The sequence below is a fragment of the Sander lucioperca genome, chromosome 10 (genome assembly GCF_008315115.2).
Source record: "Sander lucioperca isolate FBNREF2018 chromosome 10, SLUC_FBN_1.2, whole genome shotgun sequence".
In the NCBI taxonomy this organism is placed as follows: Eukaryota; Metazoa; Chordata; class Actinopteri; order Perciformes; family Percidae; genus Sander; species Sander lucioperca.
In genome coordinates, this window is record NC_050182.1 from 36,965,261 (window position 1) to 36,984,424 (window position 19,164).

At 40.1% G+C, this 19,164-nt stretch overlaps 1 protein-coding gene across 1 annotated transcript in view; it reads right to left on the reverse strand.

The window, feature by feature from the left end:
* The window catches only part of LOC116035271 (plectin-like), a 212,729-nt gene that overhangs the window by 76,522 nt on the left and 117,043 nt on the right, over positions 1–19,164 (reverse strand). The window contains exons 3-6 of the mRNA XM_031278275.2: positions 10,343–10,404; positions 4,674–4,763; positions 1,328–1,405; positions 721–813 (exon numbers count right to left, since the gene is read on the reverse strand). Coding sequence (XP_031134135.2) covers positions 721–813; positions 1,328–1,405; positions 4,674–4,763; positions 10,343–10,404 — 323 coding nt within the window. The remainder of the gene's footprint in view (positions 1–720; positions 814–1,327; positions 1,406–4,673; positions 4,764–10,342; positions 10,405–19,164) is intronic.

Sequence of the window (19,164 nt, forward strand, 5' to 3'; positions counted from 1 at the left end):
AAATGAATTTAGGATAATCACATTGTGAGATTGAACACTAAATTACATAATAAGAGGGGAGTTTTCCTCTCCACTTTGATCTCTATGACTCACTAGCAACCACAACCCAGCTATTATCCACTCTATTATATACAAGTATAAAGACTCTGGGAACAGTGTTTATATCTACAGGGCACAATGGCACCTTCACCATATCACCACTAATGTCTCCTTTATTTCCAATGTTCGGCTTTAGCTTTTTGCAACCCAAACCTGAATCATCTGATATTAGAAGGTGTGGCCCTGCCTATTTCTGCCTGGCAGCTCTTGGCATACACAGGAAAAGGCCTGGCTATCCGGGATGTGGTTGGGAGTGTAGCATTACAGCATGTTGTCCACTCTGCCTGACACACCCTCCTCTTGGGAATCAGCGAGGGAGTGACTCATACTTACACACCCTGCTGGTGTATTGGTCTTTATACTGTTCATACATTTATAAAAACAAAAACATAGTGTGTTATGACAGCCATGAATGCTTTCAGAAATAGGTTAAGAAGTATCCTCATTTTTGATTGCTGATTAGAAACTAGGTCTTGTATTGAGAGTCATTTTTTTTGAAGAGCAGCGTCCATTCTGATTGGTTCCAGGGAGATGAGAAACATCAGCTGACAGGTGCAGATCCCAGAGACAGAGGTATAGAGCGATAATATAATAAAACACAAAACTGACAGAGAAGGAGACCTGGAAATGGAGGATGATGGTCCATATTAACCCCAGGGTCAGCTTGGGGTTCCCATCTGCTATGTCATCGTTTCTGATGTTGACCAGCTTGACCTGAGAAAACAAAAACGCCGTAATATGATTTTGAATGATTACAGCATTGCGTGAATACACAGACACAACGAGACAAGGCGCTGCCATTGTTTGTAGAGCTGTAACAACTCCAAATTGTTCGGAACAATTAATTGTCTCAGAAATAATTGCGATTAAAAATGTAATTGTCTCCTTCAGTCAAATTTAAAAAACAAATATGTATGTTATGTATTATTTTTGCAAACAAATGAAAGTTTTGAATGATTTCCAGATGACATCTTTTGAAATATATCACTCTTATGTGACTCAGATACTTTAAGTACACAGCCTATGAAGTGAACCACGCCTCTTTATTAACATTACACATATTTTTTTCTTCTTAAATGAACATAAAACTGACAATTACCATCAACAGTCATACCACTTAGGACCTTAGCTAAGGTTAGCAATAAAATTGCGATTAGACAATTATGTAATAATTGTTTCAGGCCTAATTGTTTGGTCAAGGTTCAAGGTATGGTTTTATGTGTCCTACCTGCCGGTGTTTGAGGAAGTCCAGAGCGATCTGTACATTCTGTAGTTTGTGGAATCGCATGCGGCCTTTCTCTCTGGGCTGAGGTTGAGAGGGAAGAGACAGAGACGTGTTTAGTTACATGACACACACACACTCGGCTGTCAGAGACGATCCTTTTGGTAGACTCGTGGTGAGGGAGAAGGAAAGCATTCAATCCAAACAGAGAAATGAATGCAAAGGACAACTGAAAAATCAGGTGGCAAGACATTTAACAGAAAGAATAAATGCAGTAGGCTAATAACCGGTGAATCTTGGATAATTTTTAAGGAATTCATTCTGGTGGGTATGTATTTTGATTTAAAGTATGTCCACAGAGATACCATGCTGAATATTTGATCTAACAGGTCACTGCTTTCTTTGCCTCAGACCGATTGTTCACCACTATCTGACACATGAGGGGACAAAAGGGGGATATATTTGGAAATAATAAACCCTTTATAATACTAATTACAGCAGGAAATTAGCAGTGGCTGAGCCACGGTGTGGTATAATTCAAGTCATTGGACAGCAAGCTAAGAAGAGCCTCATGATGCATAATGCTGTGTCCTTTGAATTGCAAATGCTGAACTAAAAGAAAAAAACGTTCCTTAACAAATACAAACACATTAAATCAAGTATTGCTTGCACCAAAAACTGCCAAGCTTATCAAAAGGGTCCTGTAAGTGTCAGCGGCACATATTGATACCTATTGCTACAGTAGGCCTACATGCCTAAAGCAAGCCATAATATTCCGGTTTTTGCCCTAATTCCGAAAAAGACGATATTCCGACTAAGCTGTTTACATGGCTAATGAAAGTGAATATTCCACTAATATTTCTGTTTACATGTAGCTGTGCAAAACAGGATTTTGAATGCCGGAATATTGTCATATTTGGAATAATAGTGGAATATTGGTTGGCATGTAAACGTACTCATTGAGGGAAAGAAAAAAGGCAACAAAACACTTCGCCATGGAGATCTGGATTAGGCATGGGCTGGGTTTTAAGGGATACCGCGGTTTGAAAAAGTCACAGTTTTAAAACCACTAAAATGTTCCGTCATACCCTTACTGTGGTGTGAGCTGTTTTTTTGGGCAGAAAGTGCAGTTTAGAAATCCCTCTCCCTGCCAGTGTGCAGTGGGTTTAAAAAAGAATTGTGTTTAATGGAGAAAAAAAGTTGATGTTTTTTTATCCAGAAATTTCAAAATAATACATTTTTAAAGCTGTAATTGCAATACCGTTTTTTTTTTTGCTGAAGGTTATCATCCCGTCAGAATCTCACACGGGCCCATGCTTAATCTGGATACCATGCACAGCCAGATCACAGAGAAAGCGTGGATGAATTAAAAAGAAAAAAATGAAGAGAATAAAAAAAAAAAAAAAGATGTCTACTTAAGTTATGGAGCCACTCACCAACCGAGCGCTCCTGCCCACATCTCTCTCCCTCAGCTAGCCCCGGACAGAGCAGTGAGAGGAGGCCGAGGCCGTGGGCCAAAGATCAGCACACACAGACCAAGGTAATAGGAAGGAAAATAAGAGGCGAGGAAGAGAAGCAGTAGAGAAGGAGAACCGTACATCAGATAGAAATATAGTTCACATACACATGCACACACAGGCCAAAGTGACGGTAATGTGTCAAGGCTATGGAGAAGATGAGCCGAGCTGGAGCTGGTGGAGGGAGCAATGAGCTACAGCAGCAGAGAAGCTTCTGTATGGAGATCTGAAGCCCCGGGGTGTAAAATAAAGAACGCTGGCTTTGAAATGAGCCTGGTGGCCCGGGTAGGCCTTCATGTTTTTAGTTAAAGCCATAGAAAGGTTGTATGAGAAGTCGCATTACGGGTTTAATTATTAAGAGGTGGGATTAAATAAGTTTATACTTCTTCCTACTCCTTTTCGTGTGTAAATGTAAACTAAGGGAATTTCGCTAATGAAACTAATTATGTTATCTCTTCCTCTTTTGACCCTTTTTTTTCTATTTTGTTGGATATGTTTTCAACAACTGCTGTTTTTATGTTGAATTTGACATGCTCGAAATAAAAAAAATTAAACATTTGATTAAAAAAATAAATAAAAGTTTCATAGATAGTTGAGACGGAGAAATATGGATTCAAAGACTCAAGAGCTGCCAAAGTCAGTACATAACAAGTCTTTGTTTAGCAGAGTTCAGCTCAGAATAATTAAGCCTTTGACTGACAACTTGGCAGCGATTGGTTACAGCTTGTTGCCAGGGGGATGATATTCCAGGTTGACACAAGATAAGTACTCTTCATGTAATTTGTCTGGATAAGGTTTTGATTTTGCAGGATGGTTGAGATAAAAGTATAGCCTCGCTTTGCCAGACCATCCACACGCTGCAGAGCAGAGGAGGGTCTGGCTATTCCACACAGCATTCTGGGATGGGAGAAAAACATGCTCTGGTTTATTGGCATTTCTTTAAACCAATCACAATCGTCATGGGCGGCGCTAAGCTTCGCACGGAGCCGCTGTTAAAATAGCCTCGGGAAGGAACTGGTTTTGGTCAGTGGTGTAATCTACGTGATGTGCAGGTATACGGCGTATACCCACTAGGAAAGGTCAAGGATTTCTGTATACCCACTTACAAAAACGCAAGGATAACGTTACGTAACTGTCACACTTGGTTACACTGAGGTTATCGCCTAGGAACAACAACACAGTTGCTTGGCCATCATTCTCTGTGCAAATTTGAAATTAACTAATGTGAGTCACTCAAGTAGACATATGAAACGAAAGCAAATTTAAACTACACTCTTACAGTGTTTTGGTATGCCGGGCCCTGAAGCTACTACTGCTTCGAGTGACACTGCAGCAGACGTTAACGTTAGCCTACAGAAACTACAGAAAATGAGCCAGATAAGACTGATGCTTTATGCGGTAACGTTACAAAAAACCTATGGGGTTGTCGCTCTGGACTGTGCTGTTCTGGGACGGGCGGTGTCTAATGCTAGGAGGGAAAACATTACAGTATACTCACTACAAAAACCTAGACTACAACACTGTGGAACGTGTATGTTCAAAAGTTGTTTTAGTCGTGCGAGAGAAAACTCAGATTAGACAGATAGTCTAGCTAGCTGTCTGGATTTACCCTGCAGAGATCTGAGGAGCAGTTAACCATAGTCCTCATAAATCCACCAGAGTTTAGAACGCCAACACAAAGAAGGAGGAAGGTAACGGACATCAGCGGAAAATACACGCATCCGGCCGAATTTCCTGCGGCAACGGAGCAACTTCGGAAGTGGAACGTCGTGGATATAGACTCAGGTAAAAGAAGCAGAGTTGGGTCAGAAATCAGACACCATGGCGATACTCACCAGTGATTCGCCGGAGAGGACCTCCAACAGCGAGATCAGGTTATGTCCATCGCGAAGGTCTTCATACAGGTCTGTGACGTGACGCTGCGACTGCCGGGACAAAAGGGAAAACGCATGTCACAGAGGAAAGATATGGCACAAAGATTCAAGATGCGAGCACCATGATTTACACAAACAACCCATATTATATACAGGACAGCTATACAGGACTGACAGCTGGTGCATGTGTTTTAGTACTAACTGAAGCAGAACACAAAAGCAGTGCTGCAGTATTTAATTCAGTTTAGTTGTCTCGCATCCTATGAACACACTGGCTCGTTGACGACCGTTGTTGCTGATGGTCTCTATGTGACAAAAGCTCTCAGAAGCATTTTATTAAAAATCAACGGCAACAACATGTGGCGCAGTTTTTTTGTGAAACCTAATGAGCAGACCCAAACAGAATCTGTGGATTTTTTTTCAGCGGTGATCCATAATAAAAAAAAATATGGAATTTAGCTGACTGATTTTTAGCTTGAGGTGGAGATGTATTAACATTCTGATTTATGTATTTATTAAAATCTGTGCCAGCAGATTTCGTGTGGCCCTGCTAATGAGATGTCAATTACGATGGCGAAAGATGACTTTGAAAAGTTCAGCTTTCAGTAACAGACGTGTTTTATTCTGATTTTGAAACTGCTGCCCGGCAGTGTTGGTTAGTTTTTGACAGTGCTCAGAGCGTTCTCTCCGCTGGTACAACTCTACACAGGTCAGGAATGCATAGCCGTGAGCAGCCAAACTTGGCTCCTAATGCAGATGCCAAATGTCAGCTGTCATCTCTGAAAAGTGATAGATGGGAACGAATAATAGCCAGATCAGTGAGGTAAAAAAAAAAAAAAAAGATGTGCTGGGGACCATAAAATCAACTTAAACTTAACAATATATACTTCATGTATTTACAGTATATAATGGTGGTGTACTTGCACCCAGACAGTGAGGTAAGATGTTGTGGTGATGCCAGTAAAACACAAGATAGGATAAGAGGAGAAAAATAGAAAAACAAATAAGAGAAAGGTGTCCATGCAAAAAAAAGCGCCCATGACCAGACATTTAGTACAGTCCTGCTGGGACGTGCCAGTACCTACCTCTGCCCTCTGATTCTGGGTGAAGAGGGACGAAAGGTGGAGAAAAAAAGAGAAAACGGATGGATGAGTAATGGAGAAACGGAAAGAGTGGAAACAAAGAAGAGAGAAGAGGAGGACAATGAAATGAAGAGCAATGATTTGGATGAAATGGAAAGTTAGATGACGGACATGATGGTAGGGTTAGGGTTAAAGACAAAAAGATAAAACAGATTCATTAATTCAACTTTTTTTTTTTTTTTTTTTTTAATGAGAAAATCCAGTTCACGCGTCTGTCCTCCGAGTGTGTGTGTGTGTGTGTGTGTGTGTGTGTGTGTGTTTGGTCATGTGGGTGAAGGAGGCCTCGGCCCTCAAATGGAATGAAAGCACATTTCTCTTGCAAGTTGCAACAGTGTCTCATTTATGTTGGCAAGAACTTCAAACCCAGTTATCCAAACGTTAGACATACTGTATGCCCCTCCCTTCCTGCATAGCGAAGACGCACAGCACAGCACAGCGGCGATCTGAGTGTACTCAAGGTAACCAACCCTGCCACCACTAGGGTTCGCTGTCTACACATTTAAAACATCCTCAAGAGGGTGTGTTGTGTGGTTTTGTTCAACTTTCACTGTGTACTGTTAGGGCTGCTCGAATATGAAGAAAAAAAGAAATCATAATCACGATTATTCTGGTCAATGTTGAAATCACGATTATTTAACATGATTACTCATTTTGGAAAGATTTTACAATTATTGAACTTAAAAAAACAGTGAAACAGTTAAACAAATCCACATCCAAAACCTCTTCAACTGTGAAATGTCCTTAAATACTTTGGTAACACTTTACTTGAAGGTATCTACATAAGAGTGACACAATCATGACACATGAAGCCTAACCCTAACCCTAACCATAACCATAATTTGTCATGACAAAAACCGAATGACACTAAAAGAAGCGTTATGTCATAAACGTTTATGACTTGTTTATAAACGTTTATGACACGTTCATGACAGTGTCATGTCACTCTTATGTAGATACCTTCAAGTAAAGTGTAACCAATACTTTTCCCATTTGAACTTTCTTTTTCAATCAGGACACTAGACAAAAACATAGTTTATTTGCAAATCGTAATGTGCAAAGTAATCTGTTTTTGTGATCATTAGGAGCCAAAATCGTATGCTCGAATGTCGATTAATTGCACAACCCTATATGTATTAGAAATATCTGCATTCTTGAGTTGCACACAATTAAATACAACTTTATTACAACATATTAAGCATTTTTTTATTGCACATTTCCTTTGTTTAAATGTTAAATTGCGTGCTTATCTTGTAGTGTATCTCCTTAGTGTGTACTCCATCTATCGCCACCCCTTAATTACTTTGTATTGAAGAGGCTGTGGTCTCTGAGGCTGATCCGCCACACTGTTGCAGCTGAAAGGTAGGTGTTATGCGACAAATTGCCCTCTCAGAGTTTAAAAGAGCTGCTGTGTAAACTTTTCAAAGTGAAAGTCATTAGCGCAGATGGCTGACAGCCTCTCAGCCGGCTCCTGTTCTACTTTCTGGAAACAAAACACTTAACATGCTTTGGGTTTAACGTAATGTTGTGCGATCCCTCTAAACTCTCAAAGCGATCCTTTAAATGAATAGCCAGGTATAATCTGACACAGGGCTGCAATTTATAATTATTTTCATTGTTGATTCTTCTCTTGATTATTTTCTCGGTTAATTGATTACTCCCTTGGTCTATAAAATGTCAGAAGAAGGGGAAAAAACGTGGATCAGTGTTTCCCAAAGCCCAAGATGACGTCCTCAAATGTCTTGTTATGTCCACAACTCAAAACATATTCAGTTATACTGTCACAGAGGAGTGAAGAAAGAAGCTGGAATCAGAGAATCTTTGCTTTTTTCATACAAAATGACTCAAACCATTTCATCCATTATCAAAATTAATTCAATAGTTGACAACTAATCGATGAGATTAGATTAGATTCAACATTACTGTCAAGTACAGAGCAACGAAATGTAGTTAGTGTCTAACCAGAAGTGCTTAAGCAGTGATTAAATACATATTAAATAACATGTGCTACAGTATGAATAAATAACATATGCTACAGTATATACAGAGTGCAAGGTATGAATGATATATATATATATATATATATATATATATATATATATATATATATATATACATATGTGTCTATATGAGTGTCTATTACCACAGGTATGGACAGGCTATGACTATGGCAATACAGAATAAATAACTATACAGTATGTACAGTAGTGCAGCTTGTGAGTGTTGGAGGGCTTTTACAATATGTACAGCGATTATACAATACGTACAGTGATTAATTCATGGATCTTCGCAGCTCTGCAACAATTGTAGTTTTTAATCTAATCAAATGCAAGATCCTACTAGAAAACTGATTTTTGTTCTGCAGCTGTTCTGACGTTGCACAGCATAAAAAGATTTACTGAGCCGGGGAAACCACTCTATGGCCCTTTACGGCTTTTTATGGCTGCACCCAAACCTATAGTCTGCCCTTGTCAAGCCAACCATTAAGACAATAAATCACTTTAACGTCAGTTTAACCTTAGAGGAGCAGTCTTGCACATTCAGCCACGGAGTTAACACTTTCCCAACCAAACATGTGCCTTTTTTCTTCAATGACATTTTCAATAGCTGACTGTAGTACTGTGGGGGCAATGTTCCTTTTCTTGTTATTTGATGCTCCTCTTAGTTAAAAGATACATTTTTGATACGGATATTGACGTGCAAACCTTCAAACCTTTGAGAAAAAACTTCCCACGCGCCAATGCATGCCTGTCAGTTTAGGCCGTGCATGAACGCAGGTAGCCACCCAGACCCAGGAGTCTGAGCAGCACATGTGCTACCGTTGGCCTTAACCACCATGGGCTCTGGGCCGAGACCAGAATTTGCCTTCTCAGAAGGAGCTTAGTGAGTCCAGATGTCTGTGACTCACCCTCCAAAAATCACAGCGAACACTTAAGAGAACCTACAGTGTGTTCTCATACTGTGGTAGCAGAATAGGTTAGCACTGCACATTCATGGAAAGGAAAACACTCGTTGTGCTTACTTTTTCCTTCTTGTTCCAGTTCTAAAAAAAAAAAAAAAATGAATGGCCCTGTGTCTGTGGAGTGAATATACAAAATAATGTGGACGCATTGAATGTTATAAAGGCTGTAAATGCATTGCTGCCAATGAGATTTTCCTGGAACAGAAAAAAAGTCATTTTTCACTCCTAATGAGAAACTCCAGAGTGAGGAGTATGGCCTGTTTGACTTTACCCCCATCCTGATCGGTTTACCTCTCTGACTGTGTGATGCATTGGAGGGCTTTCAGCTCGTTTGAGTATAAAGCGTGAGGTAGGTGAGAGTGGACATGCACTGACGGATGGTTCACACAAACTCACAGCTGATGACAGACTGGACTTCTGGTAAGCCTCCCCATAACGGTGCAATGCTAGAGACCAAGTGTGAGACAATAACCGACTGGCTAATGTTTGTTTTTGTGGTTGGGGTCACTTCCAATGCACAGGTGAGGGATGGATTACATTTTAGATTTTAATGATGGCCTGTCATTCAAAATAATCCACAACATAGCACTGCATGCATTCTGGGAATCTGATGGGACATCTGAGTCTGTGGTCATAAAAGTGTGCTGTGTGCATAAAATAAATGTTGTTCTGTTAGAGGTTGTCAGGGCATTTGATATTTAATCTGACATCTCATAAAACCTCCTGCAAACCAAAACGTTATCTTCCTTCTAATGATATTATCCCCCCTGATTATTGTTTTAATCACCCAATATTATGCAGAGTGTAACATATTAACATGACATCAAAATTCTTGCCAACACAAATATAAACAAAGTCCAACTATTTGCACCTGCAATTATAGTGCTTGGACTTCATTCTAAAGGTGGATACCAATCACTTTATTACAGTAGTTCCCAAACTAGGGTCCGGGGACCCCCAGAGGTCCTTAAAGGGCGTTTCAGAGGGTCCCCAGCAAAAGGGAGAATATATTGTTTTCACATTAATTCCATCCATAAGTAACATCTACTGTAAAAGCAAAAAATCCTTTCAGACGGGGGACCCTGGAACAACGTCTTATCAAATGGGGGGTCCTTGGTCTAATTTGTGTAAGTATAGGGGTCCTTGATGTGATAAAGTTTGGTAGCCACTGATTTACTAAACACTCAACATAGCATCCTGTGGCTGATGGCGAATCACTGTGATATTGGCTGAGAGAACATCTGCTGCTTACCACTTGTACAGTATTGTTTAGTCCTGGACCACACATGTTAGGGACTTTTACTCTTTGATATGCACTGTGGTTGTTACGTAAGAAAGCAGTCAACCACATGTTCATGTTGTTCAGAGAAAGTGACATTTGTGAACACTTTTTGGTGAACATTTTATTATTTTAGTGTGCCTTGTTCGTGTGTAAATGAATATGGAAGATGACCCTGTAGGCATGCGTGAGCAGGAATGTGCCTTTAGAGTACAATACGAAACAGTGAAAGTCAAGGATGGGTCCTTACCTTTATCAGGTGCTTGTTGACCCATTTGGTAAAGGTCTTTTTCTGTACTCGATCTCGTTCATCTGCAACATAGAGAAGCCACAGTTAAGGGTCAGACACTTATGAAAAGGAAAAATTGGAATCGATTTTTAAACATTTAAAAGATGTGGTGTCGCTTAGTGGCAAGTTGAAAATAACAGCATTTGATGGATCTTCAGAACAACAATTAAAAATTCCATTTAGTTGACATTAAAGCAGTTAAGAAAAGAGGAAATCCCCAAGATACCAGACTTGTTTGATTGCTGTAGGACAAACAGATTCATCACCGGGTTAAAAAAGGCCTCTCGACTGTTCACACCTGCATCTGAGTCAGAGCGTATCAGAGCACATTCATTGTGCACAGATGCGCCATTATTGTCTAGGACACTTTGTAGTGGTCGAGGTCACGTCTCTCTCTATATGACACCACTGCCCTCTGTGCTCTTGGACAGACACATTCATAAAAAGGATTCCACCGTAAAGGCCAAATGCTCTTGAAGTGTGAAGATACTCTGCAGGATTAGCACAAGACATGCCATAACTATTAGAGCAATTTTCCCAACAAGAAACTACAAGATCTTGGCAACACCCACTAAGAAAACAAACATGCATGCACCCACAAGGTGTGGCACATGTTATGCTACTTCATACTTATACTTCAACCCATTTATAATACTATATTACTCCACTACATTCATCTGAGCTGTAGTTACTATTTGCCTAAGATTTGACATCCAAAACACATGATTAACGTATAAAATATGATCCAATGTTTTCGATGAAATGATGCAACAGTCTTGTTAAAATTAGCTCCAACTTTAACAGATATGACACTCTTAGGCTCATTTTCCACTGCAACATTTATTATGAACACGGGGAATGGATCGGTCTATTTTCAGCCATGTAAAGTGGCGCCTTGATGACTGAAGACACCAATCATTTTGTTTTTTGTTTTTCAACTGAAGCATTTCTTCCCTCCATGCCACTTCATGTTTTTTTTTACTGAGGAACCCACCTTCACTGACTCACACTAATATATTCCAGCCACATTATGCCAGAGTGAACTATGGACACCAACACAGAGTCCTGCGTCTTATCAGCTTTAAAGTAGTGATCTAACTGTATAGTGACACACCCAGGAAGGAAAGCAAAGTGCTGTGATTCAACGCTAAAACAAAATAGGCGCCCATAGGCACATTTTTTTTCAGGAGGGAGTGAGCAATGACTTCTGCAAATGTGCTACAGTATATGCAACTATGTTTCCATGGAAACTATATATAGACACCACAGACCTTTAACCTCCTCATTTATCATTCAAACCAACAGGGGACCAAGCTTTAATATGTAATCTCTGTGGTTCTACTTCCTGCCAAGGGGGCAACATGTCACCGAGTGGAAGCATGATGATTGGTGACACACACACACACACACACACACACACACAGTGCGTGACACTATCTTTGTGGGGACCTGTCATTCCTTTACCCTAACCTTAACCATCACAACTAAATGCCTTACCTTAACCCTTACCCTAACCCTAACCATAACCATAACCTAATTCTAACCCTAATCCTAAAACCAAGTCTTAACCCTCAAACAGCCCTTCAAACTTGTGAGGTCCAGCATTTTGGCCCTACAAAGCTGTCCGGACCCCACAAGTATACTGTATTCCCGGTTTTTGGACCCCACAAATATAGTTAAACAAGAACCCCCCCCCCCCCACACACACACACACACACACACAAAGCAGTTTCCCAGAGGTGTTGCACTTTGACCTGTTGGGTCTCTGCATTCTGTTCACACCATGTTACCTAATCCGGTTTCAACCACTGCAACTCTTTTTGGACTCATTGTTCATTATTAGTGACTGGTATGCGAGTGGATAAGGGGTGAGTGAACTTAAAGTATCAAATATCACCTGAAACAAACACGTTTCACTGAGTTGTGGAATATACAGCCCAAACACTGGTTACTAGTGTAACCAAGAACATTTACTTGGTACTTGTACTCTTCATTTTACATTTTATGCTACTTTATACTTATACTTCAACCCATTTATAATACTATATTACTTATATGGTACTTTTTACTCCACTACATTTATCTGAGCTCTAGTTACTACTTGCCTAAGATTTGACATTCAAAAAATATGATTAACGTATTAAGTACAATCCAATGTTTTCGATGAAATGATGCAACAGTCTTGTTAAAATTAGCTCCAACTTTAACAGACATGACACTCTTAGGCTTATTTTCCCTGCATGATGAGTACTTTAGGTACATTTAGGGTAGAATACCTATTTAACCTAAATGCTTTGTCCACCACAATTATGGATCAATAGTTCTTCAGGCTGGAAGAGCAAACACACAATCACAATGACTGATTCTAAAGTGTGTTGATGAAGTCATCTCCTGTGTACCACTGCATGGTAAAGCAGGGCATTATAATTTTTAGGGAAAAAAAGAGGAAGAAACGTATTGGAAAAAGAGAAGAAACTGTAACACACCATTCATCCTGGCTACAGCACAACTAAAGGCAAATATACTGCAGCTATACAGTGACTCACTCACCCCAAAACACATGCATGCTACACAACAGAAATTGTGAATGGACTTTGCTGACAAATACAAAGTGAGGAAGCTGCTGATGCATTAGAAAAGGGGAGTATCCTCCTTTAAGTCACAGAGAGCACACACACTGGACAGTACAGTGCATTTAGAGTTACTTCCTGTTTGTAAATATGTCAGATTGCTGCAGATTATGTTATGACATTCAAACTTGATGATCTATGTACAAAATCATGCATTGTAGACTACAACACGCTAACCCATCAAGCCTCACCACATACACTTCTCCAAGCTCTAACAGGCAGAAAAGCCTACAACCTGAACAATTTCAAATGTTGGAATGACTTTAAGCGCTGCTCTCACATCTTTCTGGAAAAACACTTAATTCTTGCCCAGCACACACATATGGCAACAAATAGATCAAGATCAAGGCTTGCAGTTGAGCTATTTTCCATCAACTGCCACCATACTGGTACCTTTCCTGCCGTCGGTAGCCTTCAGCATCCCCTGGTAATAGGCTTCGTCTGAGGGCGTTCTAACTCTGCCCACGCTGTCAGAGGAGAAATTCCTGTACCTCTGCTGCTGAGAATTCATTGTCACTGTTTGTAAGCGCACAGAATAATAATCCTTGGCGAGTTTCCCTCTTGATAGCAACTTCTGCTTTTCTCGCGTCTATCTGTCCCTCTGGCCCTCGGTTCGTCCCAGAGTATGCAGTCCTGTGGCCACAATCCACTTCACAAACCTATGATTTCTCTCCCCTTCTTGCCTCTCAAACTCCTCACTCCCTCACTGGGCTTGACTCTGCCCTTCCTTTTCCTCCTGATGTTTTTTTTTCTCTCTCCTTTTTTTTACTACCGCTCACTCTATTCCTTTCATAGAAACTGGTGCCTGTGGGCGCTGAAGTCTGGGCCTGTCCTTGTGTGTGATGAGCAAGTGTGTATTTAGTGGCGCTAGTGTGTGGACGACATGGTGGGCAGGGCCCTGAACACACCCCTTTCCTCTCGCAACATGCTGTGCCTCGCTGAGGCAAGGAAGGACGAGGTGTGGTAACCTGTATGCACTATCACTTATTGCTTAATTTGCACAAAACACCCACGCTTAGTCACAGGGTATAATAAAACATTATAAAAGGCTGTACGGGTTCTTTTTTATACCGTATTGCACTGAATAGAACTTTGATGGACAATATCCAATTACACCCAGAAGTAACAGATATCCAACAAGAGCCTATAAAAGTCAAACGCTTCCATCCCACATGCTCACAAACACACATCCTCATGGTTAATCATTACTGATTCACAGAATTCCTCGGACATTTCACTTTAGGAGTTACTCACTGTGACGGACAAAGAGAAGAGATTGGGGGGTGAGATAGTTTTGGGAAGGGCTGCTGTGGATTCCAGACAGTGACGAATGACCACACCCTGAACATCACTGATGCACTGAGAAATATATAGCGGCTTGGATGTATGAGAATGCTTGTGTGCTATGTGTTTAAAGACATGACTGAAGTGAATACAGACGCTGAACCATTGCAACTGGGATTTCTGTCTACACATGTGTTTAAGTTTTTATTGTTGCAATGCATTTAGCACTTTTTGATGTCCAGTTCTGTGAGATCTTCTGCACTTTGATAAAGTTTAAGTAACTTTTTGCCAGAGATCCTTTCTTTGGCTGTACAGTCACTTGTTTCTCAGCCTATAGCTTCACATTTGCTGCTCTGTGGTATGTAATCCTAACAAATTGGAGACTGTCAAATGCATCCTGTTACCCGGAGGATTTTGCCAGGGAGGTGCAGGCAGGCAGACAGTGTTTAGAACAGCAAATGCAATACAACAGGCATTACCTGAGAACTGTTTAAGATTATTTCTAAATAGAATCACACCCTGTCATTAAATCCAAATGATTTTTATGAATGAATGTTTGGCACTGTCATTAACCAAATTTAATTTAAAGCAGCAACATGTACCTTTTGCTAAACAGCAGCACCTGTGGCAACAAGTTACATTTACTGACTAAGGGTGAATGCTAAAATGTAGCGTAGCACGAGTAGAAAAGAGTCATACAGCCAGTACAGTGCTAATCAGACCAAGAGAGGCTGTAGCAGCATGGTGCATTTTTATCGCTTATGATGACTTTAACTTTTCTTTTGTAAAATAAAGATTGTGTTAATTCTTATTTCAAACGTTATTCTTGCTTTAAAGTTCCAGCCCACATTATCCAATGTATTTAGAGTTTATCCAAAGAGTTATGGGGCTTATTTACACAATGTCCCTCCGTAATGGTCCCTACATGGTTAGAAAGTGCTGAAAGCAAAGCTGGAGGACAGGGTGTATCGTACCTGTGCTAAATCCTGCCCCTCTAGCCCTAATATAGAGTAAACATCTCATTTCCCCACCTTGACTGGCTTTACTTTATCAGACATCTCAAACCACTTTTTCCTTCCAGCGTGCTGGGTATTTATTGAACACGACCTGTATGAACATGAAGGTACTTAATGTATCAGTGTAAGTGTGTCTCTGTGGGTGTGTGAGAGTGTTGACTCATTTCGAGCCACGTTAGCAAATACGAGACACACCTTTATAGTTCCATACAATGTCTAGGCAAGCGAAGGAATTAAGGAGTGGTATGTGGGTAGGCAATTAACTCAGAAAAAGAAAAGGAATCATAGCAAATGCAGAATTTATTCTAGATTAGAAGATTTTTCTAAAAGGTTTTCTTTGACAATATACAGCGTAGAATAGGATATATTGTAATGTCATGGAACAAGATACTAATGGTTTTCCAGGTTATCTGAGATGCAGAAGTAACAGTAGACGGTAACTGAGAACTCGGTGACGTTCTGGCAGTGGAACATTCACTGACACCCACTAGAGATGGATTTCTAAACCTCATGGGAAACACAAGCAGGGGGACCCAAGTGGGAAGAAGGGAGGAGGATGCAGAAAGTGTGGAACGTCTTAGTCATGAGATCTTTCCACCAAAAAGGAGACATATCATTGAGGTCTCAACATGCTTATTACACTGCTCCCTCATCTGGCTTCATTAAAACCAGATGGAACACGTTGGGCTTTTTATACGAGCACAGACCGCTTGGGGAAAATAAAAAGGGAGAAAGTATTTTCAAAAAGTTTGAGGTTTGATCATTTCTTCACGATGGAAGTGAAAGGGAAGTTGGGTTTCTTCTTCCCACACTCATGTCGCATTACCCAGCAGACATTTGGACTATGATACAATGGACTGTATTAGCTAATGCGTTAGCATTAGGCTACTATCTATTTACATGCCGAATGCTTGCTAGTTATATTCAGATGAAGATAAAACTGAAGACATTCCCATCAGCCTCAGCTCTAGTGTATTGCTAACAATGCTAACACGTTAAGCTAAAACAATTTACCTGCTAAACATCGGCGTGTTAGCACCGTCTTTGCGAGCATGTTAGCTTGCTAATGTTAGCTTTTAGCTCAAAGCACCGCAGTGCATTAATGCAGCCTCACAGAGCAGCTAGCATGGCTGGAGACTCTTGTTAAAAAACAAGATACTGTATCATTGTGAAAATGGTTTGCTGTAATTACCATAAACATATCTGACCACCAACATCATGGCTTGGTTCTATCCCACACCAGTGCTTGTGGTTCAGAAAACCACATTTCCCATAAACCATTTTGCTGTCTTCTCTTCGGGTTTTTTTTTGTTTTGGGCCAAAAATAAATGAATGTTTGTTTGTAGAGATCCTGCAAATGTCTAAAAGTAATCTCACAACTGAATTTCTAATCATTAATTTATGCCTATATGTCCACCAACTTCTTTATTGCTATTAGCCTACTGCAGTAAAGGTAGAGTAGGAAAAAAAATCCAGTCCACACTTATTATGCAGAGAATATGGATCTGGCAGTAACAAAAGCTAAAACCAATTAGCTTTAACTCTATCATGTAGCATCAAACCACAGCTACATAAAGCCTTTAATACTGACAAACACACTGTTGAGCTTGCAGCCATTTACGGCTATAGAACAACCTGTATTTAAGTGCTGGGGACTCTACTTCCAAACGAAGCAAACACATTACAGGACAAAAGAGTTCTAAGAATATGTCATTGTGGTTCTTGAAAGTGCTGAACCGCAGAGCAATTTCAAGGGTTTACACAGAGGGAGGATGGACAACACATTTCACTGTAGAGGATGAAAAAGCTGCAGAAAGGATTTTGCTCTATACCTCTCTTCTCTCATTTTTATTTATCCCTCCCATTAACCCCATAGTCTTCCATGGTCAAGTCTAGGTGAAAGTGATATTGCACTATTCCTACCTTCCTTCCTTCCTCTCTTCAATTGTTATTGTATATTTTTTGTCAATTTTATTGTATTGTTATACTGTATACTTAACAGTATTTTTTTTTATATTTCTTACTGTCCTTTCTGTTTTTATTCTTTATATGTTAAGTGAGTGTTATACTTTGAGAGCAAAGATCAACCGGAGCCAAATTCCTTGTTTGTTTACGCAAACCTGGCCAATAAAGCTCATTCTGATTCTGATTATTTTCTGCAATATCTGGCCACCACACCCCACCGGGAAAGGAATGTTGATAAAAGAAGGAGCAGCCTATAAACACACCCTGGATGATCATCTCAGTGCTTCCGTAAAGAGGAGGAGGAGGAGGAGGAGGAGGAGGCAGGATAGCTGCCATCTGAATCATAGTGCTGACGGATCAGATTTCTGCTGTGCTTAGCATACAAAGCCAGCTGGAAAAAAAAAAAAAACAACCTCAAGCCCTGTAAGGAGAGATACCTTGGCAGCATGACATGTCATTTTGAAAGTAAGGATTCATTAAGATCATAAGCAGCTTATGCATGGCATATGCATTTGGCATGTTGCGCACCACTTTTTAAACATGTTTAAGCCTTTTTTAATGTGACCTGGAAAATGATTCCATTCAAAATTATAAAAAAAAACAAAACAAACAAATGTCCTGTTTGTCATTCAAGCAGAGCTAATGAAATCAATCACAAAGGCTGTTCTTATATATAAATATAAATATAATTGTGTTAAATTAGCCGATAACTGTGTTTAGTAGATCAGGTAAGATGTGGTGTATTTTTTAAACCTGTTCTGTAAAGAGAAAACTAAAAGACAACTCTATATTTGACATTTTAATACTTCCATGCTGTTAGAATTTGGATGATTTAGATATATGCTGATCCAGCTGACACAAGAGTCTCTGAACATATCTATTCACAGCGATGTGTGTCATCACTGTGCCGTGATGCGCTGTCCAGTTATTATCCACAACAATCTCCAACCTGTCAGCGGACTTTAGATGATGCTGTCAGAATTAGATCCAACTATGGAACGGTTTAACTCCGACTCAACAGGCCTCTGGATTAGCCACAGCAGCTGAGTTTTTAAATAGCTCAGTGCGGAGCTTTAAAAGCCTCTGAAGAAAGCCCAACATCTGGGATTGTGTCAGATAATGTTGAAGTTGGGGGATTCAAATGCAACAAGCTGCCAGGGGGAAATAGCTGCTGCAGTTTCGATGGCACAGAGGATAGCGCTTAAAGCCGCATGTGTCTCCCTCTGCAGGTGAGAGCAACGGAAATGTGTTTAGGCTCTGTCACTTTCCTGAAAACGCAGACGTCAAATAAACAACTCATGCGATAGGCAAAGTTAGCTCATTGTTTTGAATAAAAAAATAAACAGCATTATGTTTTTTTATTTCTTTGAATTAGAGCAGAAGGTGTAACAATAGTTTTTATCAGCAGTTGACAAAGTGACGTGCCTAAATAAAGTGTAAGTCAGCAAATATTTAAGACTGTATTAGCGGGGGTGCCTGGGCAGCTCACCTGGTAGAGCGTGCGCCCCATGTTCAGAGGCTCCGTCCTTGCCGCAGCGGCCGTAGGTTCAATCCTGACCTGCAGCCTTTTGCTGCATGTCATTCCCCCTCTCTTTCCCCTTTCATGTCTAAGCTGTCCTATCAAATAAATGCCTAATATGCCCAAAAGAATTATCTTAAAAAAATAAATAAAAAAATGTATGAGTGGTGTTTCGTGAACAGATCTGGTGTCATACTCTAAACAACATTTTCAGCAAGAGCTACAAAACTGAAATAGCCATAACTGGAAGTTTGTTACTGATAATGCCCATGATCATAATTATGCCTTGTTTAGTCCACTCCATAGTGAATATATAATAATAAATACTAACTAATATATAAAAATATGCATGCTGACTTTTGTCTCCTT